General features: G+C 38.0%; 1 protein-coding gene across 5 annotated transcripts in view; it reads right to left on the reverse strand.

The window, feature by feature from the left end:
- Positions 1-15,451, reverse strand: part of LOC124272612 — a 138,189-nt gene extending 122,738 nt beyond the window's left edge. For 2 of the 5 annotated variants that reach the window (XR_006897370.1, XM_046707811.1), the window contains exons 1-7: positions 14,421-15,446; positions 6,152-6,762; positions 5,538-5,703; positions 4,981-5,325; positions 4,216-4,620; positions 3,661-3,839; positions 3,293-3,455 (exon numbers count right to left, since the gene is read on the reverse strand). Coding sequence is in view for 3 of the 5 variants with exons in the window: in XM_046707811.1 (XP_046563767.1) it covers positions 3,293-3,455; positions 3,661-3,839; positions 4,216-4,620; positions 4,981-5,325; positions 5,538-5,703; positions 6,152-6,762; positions 14,421-15,051 (2,500 nt within the window). In the remaining 2 variants the exon portion in view is untranslated. Of the gene's footprint in view, positions 1-3,292; positions 3,456-3,660; positions 3,840-4,215; positions 4,621-4,980; positions 5,326-5,537; positions 5,704-6,151; positions 6,763-14,420 lie in introns of all 5 variants that reach the window. The other 3 variants (XR_006897369.1, XM_046707812.1, XM_046707813.1) reach the window with 3 other exon arrangements.
- Positions 15,452-17,146: the final 1,695 nt, after the last annotated feature.

Here is a 17,146-nt window from a genome sequence, read left to right on the forward strand (position 1 = left end):
CTCACAATCTACTGTCATTTAATTTTGTCTCCTGCTTTGCCTAGTTTCCGAGTTACAACTTGTTTTCATAGACGATTCTGTCAAAATCGCTTGGTGTCGTTAGGCCTTATTTGTATAATGACTGATCCAAATTGATCCCATTTCTGTGTATTTTTACCTCGATATTTAATCATGTCATGTAAAAATCTGTTTGTATTCTCAAAACAGTCGGCCCATAAGTTTTCACATGCAATACAGCAATTAGTACTCCCTTGTTGTAACCCGTGTTAGGTGGTATAAACCTACACGTTATTTGTCAGCATTCACTTGATGGTCAGTTAATGAATTTATAACAGGTATAATTAGTTGTAACACACTCTGATTACGCGACAAAGGTTCCCATTTGGCATTTCTTGTGTCTGGAGTAAATATTCAACATTGTCAACATCGATCAAAGGATTAACCGATAACACGCTGATTGATTAATTACTTTTATCTTATACAGCGGAATTGTCAAAAGGTAGTGTTTATGTATGTAGATTTACTAATCTATACTGAATACACTCTGTCTAAATGACTGTTTTTAAAGAAAGATGGACATTCTTTCAATTAGTTAACCAGCAATACATTGATTGATCTTGGGTGACCAAATTACTGTTTTAAACCAATGTGACATTACCTGTTGCGAGGTATGCACTCTTGGGTGACCAATGAGACTGTTGAAAAGACACGATATCACTTGGAACTGTTAAAAAGACACATTACTTGGAACAGCTGCAGATGGATGGCATATCACTCGTTTTTGTGGATATTGATGGATACATTCCTCGAACAAGGTAATAGCCTGACATTGTTCCTATAACTTTAATCTGTTTTAAGTTTAATATTTGCATTTTGTTTTTATTCATTTGTCGTAGCATTCAACAGAATCATTGTTTTCGCCGTGAAGTGTAATGAGACAGACAACATACGCTAGGGTGTGTGTGCGAATTATGATTCACATTGGCAAACTATAAACTGTCTAGATATTACAGTTCTGTTATAAATTCACTATAAGTATCAGCAGATCGTCTGCTTTTTATTTAGTTTCAAAATGCATACAAGTATGATAATAAACTAATTAGGATTATAAGACCAAACATAAAGACGTACAGTGACTAGTATCTACATACTTGTGAGTGGACGTTAACCATGTGTATATAGCAAGAAATTTATCGCGCAGTTTTGTGACTTCGACCCCCTCCTCGCTTCCGTGGAAGACATCGTTATGTTATAAGTTGTGTCATGCAAAATCCTTTTGGTTATGATTCCAATACATATTTAACTACGAGTAGAAAGTAGTTTTGATTTTCTAACTTGATGAAAACAAACCATAATCTCATTAATTCTAACAGACTTTAGCCCGTCACTTTACGATTTTCAAAAATGGCGGCGCCCTGTCGCGAACATCCGCCAGTCTGAGGATAAATGCTATTTAGGTTTGTTTTCACCGAGTTACAAAATCAAAACTACTTTCTACTGGTAGTAAAATATGTATTTGATTGATGGCCAATAGGATTTTGCATGACATAGCTTATAACATAACAATTTCTCTCGTGGCAGCGAGGTGGGTGTCAATATAATACTACTTACAATATTATTTTTACTTCGACCAGAACCTCGCTTCCGAGGAAGAAATCGTTATGTTACAAGTTGTGTCATGGAAAATCTTTATGGTCATCAATCATATACATATTTTACTACAACTAGTAAGTAGTTTTGATTCTTAACTTCCGTGAAGCAATCTGAACACAAGTAAGATATCGTTTCAGGCTTCCACAACGCTTGCTTCGCACTCACAAACATAACCCATTTAGCACGAACTGCGGGGTCCTGTGGAAATTTGTGCATGGTGACACCATCGCCCGACCCCTCGGAGCAATTGACGAGCAACGAGCATGTCGTCGTTGATTCGAGAAATCATCAAAATGATGAGCTTGCTACACACTTTCTATACAACTAACTGAAAATCGTTCCTCATATGACGTCACTGCAGTGCTCTGGCGACAGAGTTACGTAACCTGTCTGTGGTTTCGTTGGCGGGCGAGAGTGAAGCAGGCGACTTTTTGGCAACTTTTAATCGCTCGGTATTAATTAACCACAAGTTTTTAAGAATGAATTTGGTGTTCCGCATAAGTCGAACCACAAATCTTTCATATGTAATAGTTAAAAGAGTACAAAAAAACAAAGTTTATTTGTTCTTTAAACACTTTGCGCTGAAGTCTTACTGCATACGAATTAATACAAACGACAGATAATGTTATATGTGTTCATATCGATGACCATAGCATACAGAAACCGAAATATTGTAAACATCCTCTTTTAATTGAAATGATTGACATATACATGTAATCTACTGGCAAATACGACTCTGTTCTCTGTTGGTTGGTTACCCAGCCATGTTGGAAACTCCGGTAACGCAGTGACCAATTCTGTTGCTAAGGCAGCACTCTACAAATCTGTGGCACTACTTCTTATTCCCATACTCCGATTACAAAACTGACAATCAATTAAAAAAAAGGGGCACCTAAGTAGATATAAATATATAAAATCAAAGAGAGCCAAATATCGGTTGCACCTACTTGGTCGCCCGTCCAGATTGGAAGACGTCATTAAGTAACGTTGTCTCATGAGAAAATATTAAAAGATGAGGGTGCTCCATTTGGTATCATGGGATAATCACGATCAAGCATGTTCTGCTTGACAATATTAATTTTTTACATCACAAGGGATCAATATTTCAGTGTGAAAACAGTGAAGGATATTTTTAATGATGTTAAATACCGTTTAATAATTTTCTTTAAAAGAAATAAAATTGTTAGAAAGTTCTTGAATGATATATTTTGTAAACAGATCAATGGTATTTTGTAATTGGTAGATTGTGGGATTGTTAGTGGCTTCAAAGGGGTTAAAGTATTTAAAATTATTGTCCTCCTGATAAGACCACATCTTTCAAAGTATATTTAACCCGACCACATTTTTAATCGTAGAATATATGTTCATTAAATTCCAATTAAATCGCCAATAGCTGTAGGGATGATGTAAATCCAGCTTGGGGCTATGCAGATAGCAAAAGTACTGTAAGTCTCCATGTTCCCTAGTATGGTGATCTACCTTTATTTGCTGGCAATCAATATCTCGTTTTTATGTTGTATTGTTTTGAATAGTAAAATAATGTGTAAGTTATATGCTAGTTTTAAATATCAAACTGTGATATTCTATTTGTCCTCACAGAGAGGGAAACCATACACTGTCGGAAGACATATTGGTTTACCGTTGGAGCTGACGTAACGATCGTAGGTCTCCTCCAGTCTGCTTTTTGCTTCACACACCGACATCCGATGTGTGTCATCAAAAGTAGTGCAGCTTTGGATGACATCAAACACTGATGTTGGGATGCATCTTTCTTGGTATAACTTCTTTCTGTTTTCCTTTATCTGGAACATGAGCAGCAATGTAACTTTACTTTCTGATCATGCGACAACACACACCCACACACACCATCCGGATATTTTCGATGTTGAGGTTTATGTGATACCAATATCGTTTGTGGAACAGTGGTACATGATGCTTAGATTATTAAACAATACCACCAAATGCTCATTCTTTGTTACATTTACATTGGTGTTCGGTAAGATATACCATGTTTTCTATGGCGGACACATTTTGCCGTCCGAGATCTGAGTAGGGAAGGCAGCCGTGTGTGATGATTTCGTAGATGAGATGTCCAACCATCCAGTAATCAGACCGCATAGAGAAATGGTGTTGCTTGAGAGACTCTGGGGCAGACCATCTCATGGGAATGGACGAACATTCTCTGTCTAACAAGAAAGTCAGTCATTACATGTAAGGCATTATATAACAAAATTCTTCAACCTTATTACCGCCCGACCCAGAAATTCGACCCGACCCTAAGATTTTATTATTTTTTTGCACTAGAGAAAATGCAAATTTGACTCTCAAAATGTGCATGAATTTTTCACACTTCTAAGTTCTGATGTTCTATCGGAGAATAGGTGTAAATTTCCACAGAAATCAAGGGGTTTTGGACAGAAATTTACTCAAATGTAAAACTACCCCCATCAACTCCCCACACCCGACCCATATTTTGTAATAAGTAATGAGAAACAAGAATATTTTTGTATGTGGCCTAACAAGCAGACATAAAATTCCAACACATTATGAGTATAAACATACCAACAACAGTTTCTTCTCGCCCACATTTTCGCGCCAACATGAAGCGGCACAGCTTGACAGTCTTGCTTTCCTTGTTGTATGCAAAACTGGCAGCTGTAAGATCTCTTTGTATAACGCCATGTTCATGAAGGGCGATAACTGCTTCCAGAGCTTGTATAAGAAACTGCATGAGCTCAAGAGGTTGAAACCAGGCCTTGCTCTTTGCACTATAATAAAGCACCTTTTGGAAGTTCTGTTGACTGTAATCCTCAGTGATGTAGAACACAGGGAACTGGTCGATTCGATATGCCCACATAAACAAAATATGCGGGTGTGTAGACAGATCTCTCAGAACTTCGACAGAAGTGAGGTGGCCACAATCTGATGACTTGAATGGACTCCTGTTATGTTTCACAAGGACTTCCTCTACAAATTAGAATATATTTGCACCACTGAATGTATGCAACAACGTCATAAAACGGAGTGCCTGAGTGTAAAGGTACATTTACACTTTTGCTTCAAACAAAACATACTCGAGATCAACGCTTATCATATGCATCTACAAAGTAAATAGTTTCCATAGATATCGATTGACATTTTCCATTCCAACCCACCACACCCAGGTTTATAAATGTACTTTCTCTGTCATGTATGCACTATGAAATATGCCAAGATAGCCTGAACCAGACAACAAGCTAAATTACATCAAGATCCTCCCGATCCCTTTTTTCATGTCTTATAGTATGGGTTTCTAAAGATTTCATATCTGATGTTAAAGTTTAATACCTGAAGGTAAATTGATGTGGAGCATGATTTTGTCTGAACCAATTCGAGTAGAAGCTACTTTCCAGCTTGCACTGCTTGTGGAATGGTTGGTTGGTTGTTTGTGCAAGTGGTTGGTGCTGATTGGCTGTAGATGTTTCAGAACTTCTGTCACCATTAAACTTTCAGTTGTTTCATCACTGGCATCTTTCCACAGGATCATAGCACCTTGTCTGATTACTGGATTTTGTGAAAACAGCAAACATCTCACCATACCGAACATACTTCCGTCCAAGTACTTTAGTGACAATCCAAGAGCCGTGAAAGCAGACTTGACACGATCCTCTATATCCTCACCGACTGTATCTCCTGTTAAATATGTTACAGTAATTTGACTATTAGTAAAATACTGCTTCATAATTTGCAAATTCACACGGTGCTCCGTTCTAATGATTTCTACCCTACTGAAATCAAACCGAATTTTGGCTCTTTGACTGCTGGTTTGAAAACAAGAATAACAAAAATACAAGAAAACATTAAATCATATCCATCATTTACATAATCATTTGATAGATACTAACCTAAGGCATTCAGGTATGCAACCATTCCAGATGTGACCATCTGTATGACTCTCTCGTTCAGTTTGGGTTTTTGCAACACGTTCCTAACTCTGGGTTGTCTTGGCTTCAGTAGCAGTGGAAGAGTGTCCAAGGCCGCAAGGGCTGTCTGGGGTTCGCCGTGAAACACCTGTTGTACGAAAGGTGTGAAAACAATTTCGATGCATAATAGGTAACTTAAGTTCACTGCTCGAATGTAAATTGATAATGAGTTATCATTAGCGAGATGAAATATTAAATTGCAACCACAGACTAGTCGATAAAAATTACTCCACAGTGCCAAAAAGTCTATATAGCTGTCCATACTTTTATCAATGGAGCACAAATGAGATAAGCAATAACGAAACACTGTATAACTTTGTCAAACAACTAAATTTTAACATAAATCCTGGTCATGTATTTGTCTGTTAGCCTTGCGTCAAAACTACAGCTGACAAAATTTTAGCCTAGTGGATACACAAAGGCAACTATGTCTATTCAATATGTACATTTAATAATTTATTTAACTTCAAGATAATATGAAGAGTGTTCAAAATAAGAATAGTTCACTAAATATCACTCTCAGGTTCTTGTTTTACCTCAATAAGTGTACCCAAAACCATAGAAAAATGAACTGGCCAGGACTTCTTCTTCACGGTGGAAAGGTGCTTCCGATTCGTTCCAATTGCCTTCACTGCTTTGTCAACGTCATCAATACGTTTTCGGATGTCATCAACAAAACTACTTATGTCACCGAAAGGAATATTGCTTCCCAGGCTTTGCTGTGAAATGAATTGCTTTACCCGTTTGATCACGGTATCCAAAGATGAATGACGGCTGTCTTGGAACACCGTTAAATAGACGAGAGTCAAAAGGTACGTGCAGATGAAATTAGGCACGAACACAGGATCTATAAAATCTGTCTTTGTCAGACAGCATTCAAACAGAGCCTTTTCAGCTGTCCGAAGATCAGAATGATCAATGTCTTCAGGTTTAGTTGAAAGCAGGATGTCCCTGAGTTTAGTAAGAACTTTATTCTGCACCACAGAAATTGGAACTGCCAGAAGTTCAGCTATTTCAGGTATTTTCTTCCTTGCAAAGATATCTGGAAGAACTTTGGTCAGAAGACAACGAACTGTGTTTGATCTGTTGCTGCTGTCATAAAGTCTACTCTTGTGGCACATCTCCCGAAGTTCCCCTTGGGATGACCCTGATTAATGAGAAAACATATTAGGAATTAAAAGCACGAAAAACAGACAAGAGGAAAACAAGGTGCTTTAAATCTATCTAAAAGACCAAATGTGTTTCCAGGAATTCACTTGAATTAATTGTACGTGTGATATATGGTATTGTTAATTACAATGAGTTATGCATGACAAGTTTGATAATGACAGACAGACAGACAGACAGACAGACAGGGATTATTCGGCCCAAGGCCCATAATACATACATTTGGCAAAAGTAAATACATACTGAGTAAAGCTGAGTATAGTTTAGTATTAATTAATGTTATATTTAGTTGTTTTTTTTGTTTTTTAAATAATAATAAATTGGTAATGATTTGATCAATTATACCCAGCTGCGTTATTCCATCTATGGAGGTTTGTTTGTGTTACAGTGTGGACTGTCATCTTTGTGTTTTTCTGAGTATTTCTCCTTTACTTCACTTTTGTTACATTTTAGATGTGCTTTGAATTTATGTTCATTATAGCTCGTTAGCAATGTGCCAGGTGTAAATATTGTCGTGTCTATCCTTGCGTTGAAATTACTCATAAGGAATGTGACCAAAACACTTTCACTCATCCTCCAATGGAACTAAAGCCTCGCTAAAAACAGTTTTTGATCATTGTGTACGGAAATGGGTGATGTACTGGTCCAAAAGGGCGATAATCCACCTTTAAAAATGATATAAGCTTTGGTCCAAACTTGGTTGGTTCCTGACTCACTGTCCACTGTGACAACTTGTCACTTGCGGAGACGGAATCCAAAGTGAAAGGGACCGTGTCGTATGGAAAGACAATTGCTTATTACCGCATATTTAAAACTTAGACATTTTTGTTTGATGATTACATCTAAATCACACAATATCACCATAAAACTACGTTGCCCAATAATTTTCTTCTTCAGAAAATAGCCATGCGTTTTGATCTCGTAATGATGAAAATCTGAAATTAGTGACATGGTCCCTAGTTTGGTGATCTACCGTCAGCTGTTGGCAATCTATAGCCTGTTTTTATATTGTATTCTATCGCTCTCAGTTAGCCGAATTAAGTCAAAATGAGTTGAAATTTTGTGTCATGGTGCTTATAAACATACACTCATTCATTTACAATCTTCAAAACTTGGAAAAACATGTATTTTGAGTAAAAGTAAATATTCTCGCCCATGAGCCAACATGTTTTTCGCCCATGGGCGAGAATTTTTAATATCGCTCTCAATTAGCCGAATTAAGTCAAAATGAGTTGAAATTTCTGTCATGATCCTTTTAAGCATACACACATTCATTTACAATCTCTAAAACATGAATTCTGAGCGAAATTAAACATTCTCGCCCATGGGCCACTGTTTAAATTTTGAGTTTTCGAAAAAATAATTGTTTCATTTTTTCACCCTTAGCATATATTCATAACAACTGCATGTTTAATTTTGTCGAATCCATTGTCAGAAAGTGTCCACAGTGCTGAGAGTTTCTGGACTTTTGAGAGTCCAGAATTAAATTGTGACGTGTTATTGTCTTCTGTTGGTTAAATATTTAAGATTTACACACCAGTTTTATATTCATAACTGTGATATTCTAGTTGTTTTTACTGTCCTTCGTTGACAGGCTGTTTATAATTTACATGTATTTATGGTGAATTGAAAACTTGTTTTAGTCACGATATGGTTGAAATATTGCCGATATGACTATCAATCTTAACTCACTCACTCACTCTGAAATTAGTGCTGACACCACAATCTATCTGAAAGAAACAATTTGAAATGCATTTTCGAGCAGTTTTTTTCTGTAGTGACATTATGAAGCATAAATAACCGCTCAATCATCTAACGTCCATTTAACAACACATATGGCACGGTTGGTTTTATAGTATTACACTTAAGGTTTTGTTTAGTTTTAGATTATGTCACCATAGAGTAACTAGACCCGTGAAGATCCGGGTTAGAATTGGTCTTCAGTAACTAACGGGATCGGGTGGTCAGTCTCTTTGACTTGGATGAAACGTGTCATCGTATCCCAGTTGCGTAGATCTATGCTCATGCTGTTGATCACTGGATTGTTTGATCCATACTCGATTACAGACCGCCACCATATAGCTGAAATACTGCTGAGTGCGGCGGTAAACAACAAACCGACTAAATGACTGACGTTAAACTGGGAAGTAAATCCAGCGTATTGATTGGACCAAGTGTTGACACAACTGACAGATAAGCGCATGAGATCTAAGAAACGTATCTTTATGTATGATAATACAGTTTAATAAACATGCTACTGTTTGTGAAATCGGTAAGGGATAACAGAACACCAGATCTTCAAATTGCTTACTTTATATTTAGTATGTAAACATTGTTTGTTGATTTAGTTTTTAATATATAGAATCAATATACTGTATAGAGACGAAAGGCGGTGACGGGTGCAGCTATGTTATAACTAGAGCAACGTGTTTTCTAAGAAACCGCTTTTAAATTTCTGAGAAAAGAACTCGCTTCTCGGAAAGGCGGACTTTCCACACGTCGAGCTGTTATGACGAGCTTGGAAAGTTCGCCATATCTCGGTTGTGATCATGTTTTTCAGCTTGCATTCTTATAGAATCAGTATACTGTATAGACACGATGGGTGGCCACTTGTGCAGCCATGCAATAATTAGAGCAATGTGTTTTCTAAGAAACCGTTTGTAACTTTCTGAAAAGAACTCGCTTCTCGGAAAAGCAGACTTTCCACACCTCGAGCTCTTGTGACGAGCTTCAACGGTTCGTCATAATATATAATCTCGGTTGTTATCATCTAGGTTGTGACCATGTGTTTCAGCATGCATTCTTCATGATAGGTGTAATATCATTACGTGTAGCGCGATAGCTCCTGGCTGCCGACGATATCATTGTGGTGAAGCAAATATAAATGTCACGTAAGATTCGCGGATACATAGACGTCATATGTGAATACAATATACGTTTTTTTAATGTCGACTACTTTTTTTGTTGCTGCAATACTCACATTGAAAGATATTTAAATATGCTATAAATCCGCGGTATTCAGGGTGTCATCATTGGCGGATCTAGGGGGTGGGGGTCAGGGGTTCGAACCCCCACCTTTGAAAATGACATAAGACCACATTGAAGATTTAATTTGCGCTGGGGGAGCCAATGTGGGGTTCGACCCCAACCCCAAGCCCCAACTCCAACCCCAACCCCACCCCGCTTCAAAATTCCTGGATCCGCCCATGTTCATGTACCTAACCATTTATGATAAATATTCTTAACCCATTTGCTTCACAGGTTAATTTTACCCGTGAAGATCCGGGTTAGAATTGATCTTCAGTAATTATCTCATGCTTGTCGAGTCCCATGTGAGTGAATCAAGTTTTACGCCGCACTCAGCAATATTCCAGCTATATGGCGGCGGTCTGTAAATAATCGAGTCTGGACCAAACAATCCAGTGATCAACAGCATGAGCATCGATCTGCGCAATTGGGAACTGATGACATGTGTCAACCAAGTCAGCGAGCCTGACCACCCGATCCCGTTAGTCGCCTCTTACGACAAGCATATCGCCTTTTGTGGCAAGCATGGGTTGCTGAAGACCTATTCTACCCCGGATCTTCACGGGTCGATTAACGAAGGTTGTGATGAACATATCAGTCTAACTACATGACTGCCTTATGTGACAGTGTATTCACCGTAAAACAGTGTTGTAATTGAAAGATTATTCGTTTCTTGTGAAAACAATATTATACATGGAGACACTCTTTTACCGGTTACGGTAATCCATTAATTAATTAATATGTTGGAAATGTGGCTTTACCGGCTACAGCCTTGTAATTGAAATGTGGCCTTCCCGGCAATAGTCATTTTTGAAATGTGGCTTTCCCGTCCTGACACCATTAAGATTTCGGAAAGGGCAGTGTTGTGCTAGTTATTATGTGAAGACATGGAGTGAAGACTCATCTTGGTGCTTCTAGAACAGCGGGAATAATCCAGCACAATGTAACGGATCATATAACAGAACGTTGAAGAGATTCATTATGTAATAGTTGCGTTCAAGTGAGTGAGCGAGTTTAGTTTTATGCCGCACTCAGCAATATTCCAGCTATATGGCGGCGGTCTGTAAATAATCGGATCTGGACCAGACAATCCAGGGATGAACAGCATGAACATCAATCTACGCAACTGGGATGCGATGACATGTGTCAACCCAGTCAGTGAGCCTGTAACAATCCTTGCGACCAAGGAAGTGTGCATCAACGCATACATGAAAACATCGCCTTCAATGTGGGTGTTCGTCATTTTTAAACGGTCATGTTTTTTTGTTTATTTTGGAACTATGATGCAAACAGTGACGTATTTAATACTATAATATCCATGTATAGCTGTATTAAAACTGCGTACAATGTAATGAAAAAACTTCCCTCACTGCAAACTGGTGTTAGACAGTGTTAACATTCAAAATACAATGCACAAGATAAATACATGAGTTGAATTATAAGAACCGGACAACAAAGGACAGTAGAAACCACTGGAAGATCACAGGTATGAATATAAAACTAGTTTGTAAATCTAAAACCTTCTTACCATTAATACAATACAACATAAAAACAGGTTATAGATAGCCAACAACTGAAGTAGATCACCATACTAGGGACCACGGGGTCTTACTTTATTCAATGAAATCACTTGGTAATAGTATATTGATTAATGATGTTGCTTTGTTGGGGAAACAATTTGTTGATACATGAAGATGAACAAAGGTCGAGATGACCTATTTTTAAACAAGGATAAGAGTATATTATGCCACAGCGGGGTTGGAGTAGTGTGTGTGTGTATGTGTGTGCGCGCGCGTGCGTTCGTTCGTGCGTGTGTGAGAGCGCTGCGCGCGTGTCTGTCTGAAATTAGAAGCCATAATGATCTTTCATGTCGGAATATTATTTCAGGGCGGGTTTGAGATGGTATACACAGAAATGTTTTTACGGGTAAGTCAACAACCTGTGGATGATGAAGAAGAGACGCTTCGCGTTTGAGCGGAATACGAATGGAACGAAGTGTGAGATGAACATGGTATCATGGCTGCCTTATGTGTCCTGCCGGGGTTCATGCAGGACGCCAAAGTACTGTAAGTCTCCATGATCCCCAGTAAGGTAATCTGGCTTTGGTGACTGGTGGTATATAGCTCGTATTTTACTGGTATTACATGTAATATTGATCTTTGTGTTGAATAAAGTCTTTTATCATTTGAAATGGTTAGTTTTTAGATTCAAATTGTGATAACTTGCTAATGTTTTACTGTCCTTTGCGACAGATATTTCTTATAGTTGAACCAAATGTTTCTCGTCACAAATTGGCCGAAAAATTGCCGATGTGACGTAAAATTTACCTCATGCCTTATGTGACAGTGTATTCATTGTAAAACAGTGTTGTTATTGTACTAACTTGGTTCTGTTCAATTAAATTCCTTTATTCTCGTTCAACCACCATCGTTTGTACAAGAGAAGACAATACATACAATTTATGAATGCAAAAACAAGGTTAATTTGGGTTATATTCGATTAAGTTTCTTGAGTGTTGAGTTGATGATAGATATAAATCTGGAAAGCTTTTTTAGGATTGACAAATTAAATAATGGTTGAAAAGTATAGAAATTTGGAAACGTATTGAATTTATGGGGAATATAAAGGTCTCGTTCGACAGCGAATGCCTTACATCTAAAAATATAGTGAAATTCGTCAGCAATCGCTGGGCCTTTACAAAGTTGGCAAGTTCGGAGTTCTGTTATTAACATTCCGTAAAGGACAGTGTTGAGCTAGTTATTATGTGAAGAATTGGAGAGTGAAGACTCATCTGGGTGCTTCTAGAGCAGAGGGAATAATCCAGCACAATGTAACGGTTCATATAACAGAACGTTAAAGAGAAAGATTTATTGTGTAATAGTTGCGTTAAAATAGTATAGTCAGCCTCACCTAGAAAATGATATAAATGCAGCTGTTTTTATGTTTTATTTTTCGACATATTATCTGTCAACCTGAAGCAAAATGGATTTGCTATGTTCCAGCTTCACGATCCCTTTGGTTGACTATTTATCTTGGTACCCCCACAAACGCAAAATCTGCAATAAATGCATCACAAACGTCAGGAAACAGACTATGCAAGAAACATTTTGTGTGTTAGGCAGAGGTCCACTAGAATCAAACACAGATATTAAAGTGTATAAAAAGGCAATTTGAAACCACAAGCGGTTGTTAAAGTGACTCCCCGCTTCATGTTAACTAAAAGAGCGTGTTTTGGACACACTGCCCACCCCCCATAGATGCATAAATTATTCTAATGTTTTCACTTATTCATACGTGATGCCAAGGGTTCAAACTAAATACTGAATGGTCACACACGTGTAAGCTCTAAGTAGATTGTAAATAGTGCCAGCTTAAATATCTGGACACAATGTTTTTGAAAGATTAAAATGGGGTTGTCCTTAAAAAAACCCAGCTCCAGGTATGGTTTTAACTTTCCGATAGTCATCTTTCCTTTCATGTTGAGCGATATTCAAAGGCTCCAGTAAGTGAGTGAGTGAGTGAGTTAGTACTTAACGTCACATCGGCAATATCTCAATCATATCGTGACGAAAACAATTTTTACAATATAAATGACAACATTTTAAAAAGTAAAATATGTCGACGATGGACAGTAAAAATCCTAGAGTATCACAGATATGAATATAAAACTAGAATGTAAATCTAAAACATGTTAATTGAAGAAGCACAATATAAAACACCGGCTATAGATAGCCAACAACTGAAGGCTCCAGCCTTTCCTGGTACAAAACTAATTTAATGGATAACAGTAATATTGTATTGCGTATTGTTACGATATTTGTGACGTGGATTGTTACACTGTTATCAAGCTGAAGTGGCTACGACAAAGTAAGTTTGTCAACGCATACAAGAAAGTATGGCTTTCATTGTGGGTGTTTGTTATGTTATAACGGTCCCGTTATTTTGTTTACGTGTATGCGGTTCATCTGCTATCTGATATGACACTTCTCTGTGCCCTCATGGGTTTCAATAAACCTTTCGATAATGTTTGGAAACCTCGTCTCTGAAGACAACATTGGAACTATGATGCAAACAGTGACGTATTTAATACTATAATATCCAGGTATAGATATATTAAAACTGTGTACAATGTAATGAAAAAAACTTTCCTCACTGCAAACTGGTGTTAGATAAGGTTAGCATTGTCACCACTTCGTTTTTCATTGCAGACAAATGACATGGAAAAATGACTTAAAGTAAATACAGCTTGAAATTAAGCAATAGATCTGTTGAAATTAGTTATAGATACATTTGATCGTCATCATTACCAGCTTTTATTTGAGTAAAGGCATTGTTAAGTGGACTGAGCAACGCTGCGCCAAGGTGTGACTGTTATCTTTCGATATATGCGCGAAAAACGTAAACCCTTCAGTATGTCCTTTTTCGTAAAAGGGGTGTGAAATATGGAGTTCCGAGATATGTAAGTATCATAGAAAATATAACGACTTGGAATTTAATGTCTTAATCTAAAACATGGTACTCCCAAATCCACTGATTGGCAGATGGTTGGTTGGTTTATTGATTAATGGGTTAATTGATTGTTTGACTGATTGATTGATTGTGTATACTCACATTTCAGGAGATGGTGAGGCTTGCATTGTATCTTGCTGGACAAAAAGTAAACACCTGTATCTCTACATTGCTGATCTTCTACGTGGCTGACAAACACGTCACGCTCTGTCAGCGGTGGGTTGAAATAAGGACTAATCCCAGTGTCCGAATATAAGTCGTCATCCTCTTTTGTAGCAGACGACAGTTCTGTAGCAGAAGCGTAGGTGAGTTCAGTAGCAGACGACGCACAGATAGGCTGTTGCACAATCTCCAAAATCTTGTCTATGATCTTCTTATAGTATGAGTCATTTACTAAGAGCATCTTAGTAACTTCTTTGTAAACCACCGGGATTTCTTTCGGCGTGGATTTGACGTGAATGAATAAATATTTCTGACGCTGGTGACCCTGTAAAACGTCAGTTAAATTCGTCAGACGGCCGATCATGTCAGGACAGAGATGTATTATAGTAACAAGAGTACTTTCCACCATTTCCTTGAACTTCTCCACAAAAGTAGATCCGATGCCATAATCCCCTCTCCCTTCCATGACGCACACGACCCCCCGGGTCTCCAAATCGACACACATACGAGCATACTCTGTTTCACATTCAAAGTTCGAGCATGTCACTATATGAACCTTTGCGTCCGACATCTTGATAATACAATCATCTGTATTCACACTGTTTACTACATGTTCTTTTGAGAGTAACCGTGGACCCACGTTCTTCACGAGACACAAGACGATTAATAAATAGATCTAAATGTCCACTACAGTATATTCGACTCATACATACAGGTCTTGAAGAAATGCGAAGCCACGACTCTTGGTTGTTCGTTTGTCAACTTGTACCGCTTCAGTATGTCAGTATGTAGCCATGTCATCTGACTGTCACATTCTTACACATACCTCCAGTCACCTAACGCGTTGAGAGAGGGACGGGAGACTCAACTAGTCACTATTATGCAGCAGAACTACTGACAACGAATGGGTAATACCCGAGTGACGGGTATGGATCGTCCCGGATATGAATGACCCAGTTCGTTGGGGTGTAATGCGGTATTGTCAGACGACCTAGTTTACGCTGTGAAGTCTGTTTTTGTCAGGTAGTGTCGAGGCTAAGTGTTGAATGCCCCGTATGGATATGACGTGCCGAGATACCACCCTTCTTTTTGCGTCAACTAACTGGCGTTGCACTGCTATCGTGAAATATCTTTGCAGATGTCTAAAGCATATTGACACAACAGCTACTTCTGCGCTACTTTAGACATCAGTAGTTCCGTAGATTCAAGAAAAGATTGAGAAGCTGATTTCGCATGAATAAAGTAAACGGACACGCAGCCTAGGGACTGAATAGCTTCCGAGCAGCATGGAAGGGAGGTAACTCGTGTCGGGACGGTGCACCATACACACATATATAAGTGAACACAGACTTATGTCTCACGTTCAAGTTTTATTCTGTTCCCTTACCTTTCTCCCACTCCACTAATTCCTTAGTACCATTGACATGATAGCATTTGACTATTCTATCACATCAAGATCCGGGTTAGAATTGGTCTTAAGCAACCCATGCTTGTCGTAAGAGGCGACTAACGGGATCGGGGGGTCAGGCTCGGTGACTTGTTTGACACATGCCATCGTATCCCATTTGTGTAGATCGTTCATCATTGGATTGTTTGGTCCAGACTCGTTTATTTTCAGACTGTTGATATATTGCTGAAATATTGCTGAGTGTGGCGGTAGACAACAAACAAAACACCTAACACACCTGTAGTGTATCTCAATAGTTTGTAGCTAGACGCGATTAAACGGAACGGCAGTACGGTGAGTGTGAGTGCCTTAATATTTTAAGTCACATCGGCAGTTTATCAGCCACAAGTTATACAAAACAATGAATTATACTGCTATTAACTCTGTCAACAAAGGGCAGACAAAATATAGAGAATATTACAAATTAAGATTTAAAACTAGTATCTAATGGTTAATATATGGCTATTTACAATAATACAATTAATAAATGTGATGAAATGGATGAAATGGATGAGTGAGTGAGTTAGAAATTTACGTGATGACAGAAAATAATGCAATAAAAATAAATATATGTAAACTTTTATGTAAGGCTATTGTCGAAGGACAGTATGGTAACTATATTATCGCATAGTTCAAAAACAAGTTTGAGAATATGTAAAATATTAAACTATCAATTGACATATACAATATAAAAAGGGGTTAGCGATCAGCAGTAACCCGGGATAGACAACCACACAATTGATCTGTTTCAGAGGTATTTTAGAAGTTGGTGAATAATATTTATTCCAACCACACAATTGACCACGACTAACGGTACTTCTGATACCTGCATGGTACCCCGGCTGGATTCACACTCCCTCTCGCCACAGATAAATTTCACCAAACTACTGCAGCTAAGAACACACTTGGAATGAAACTGGAGAATATTTATTATTTTACGCTCACACGAGTAAGGCGTAGTTATGTGACTGATAGGAAGTCCTCGTACTATAATACATAGCATACCGTAGCCCGCCGTTTATTGCGCTTACTGGGTGTAATTACCGTTATTGGTTGTGAACTACTTTACCCCCGGCGCTTATAAGAGATCCAGCGCTTATTAGAGAATATACGGTATATTAAGAATAATATATTTATCTCTAGTTTGCATGTTTTCGATGATATCTCAACGATTTACAGAGATCATATATCAAATAATGTGTATCTCAACAAACATCAA

The sequence above is a fragment of the Haliotis rubra genome, unplaced genomic scaffold (genome assembly GCF_003918875.1).
Source record: "Haliotis rubra isolate DU_JTF1 unplaced genomic scaffold, ASM391887v1 Scf171, whole genome shotgun sequence".
NCBI lineage: Eukaryota > Metazoa > Mollusca > Gastropoda > Lepetellida > Haliotidae > Haliotis > Haliotis rubra.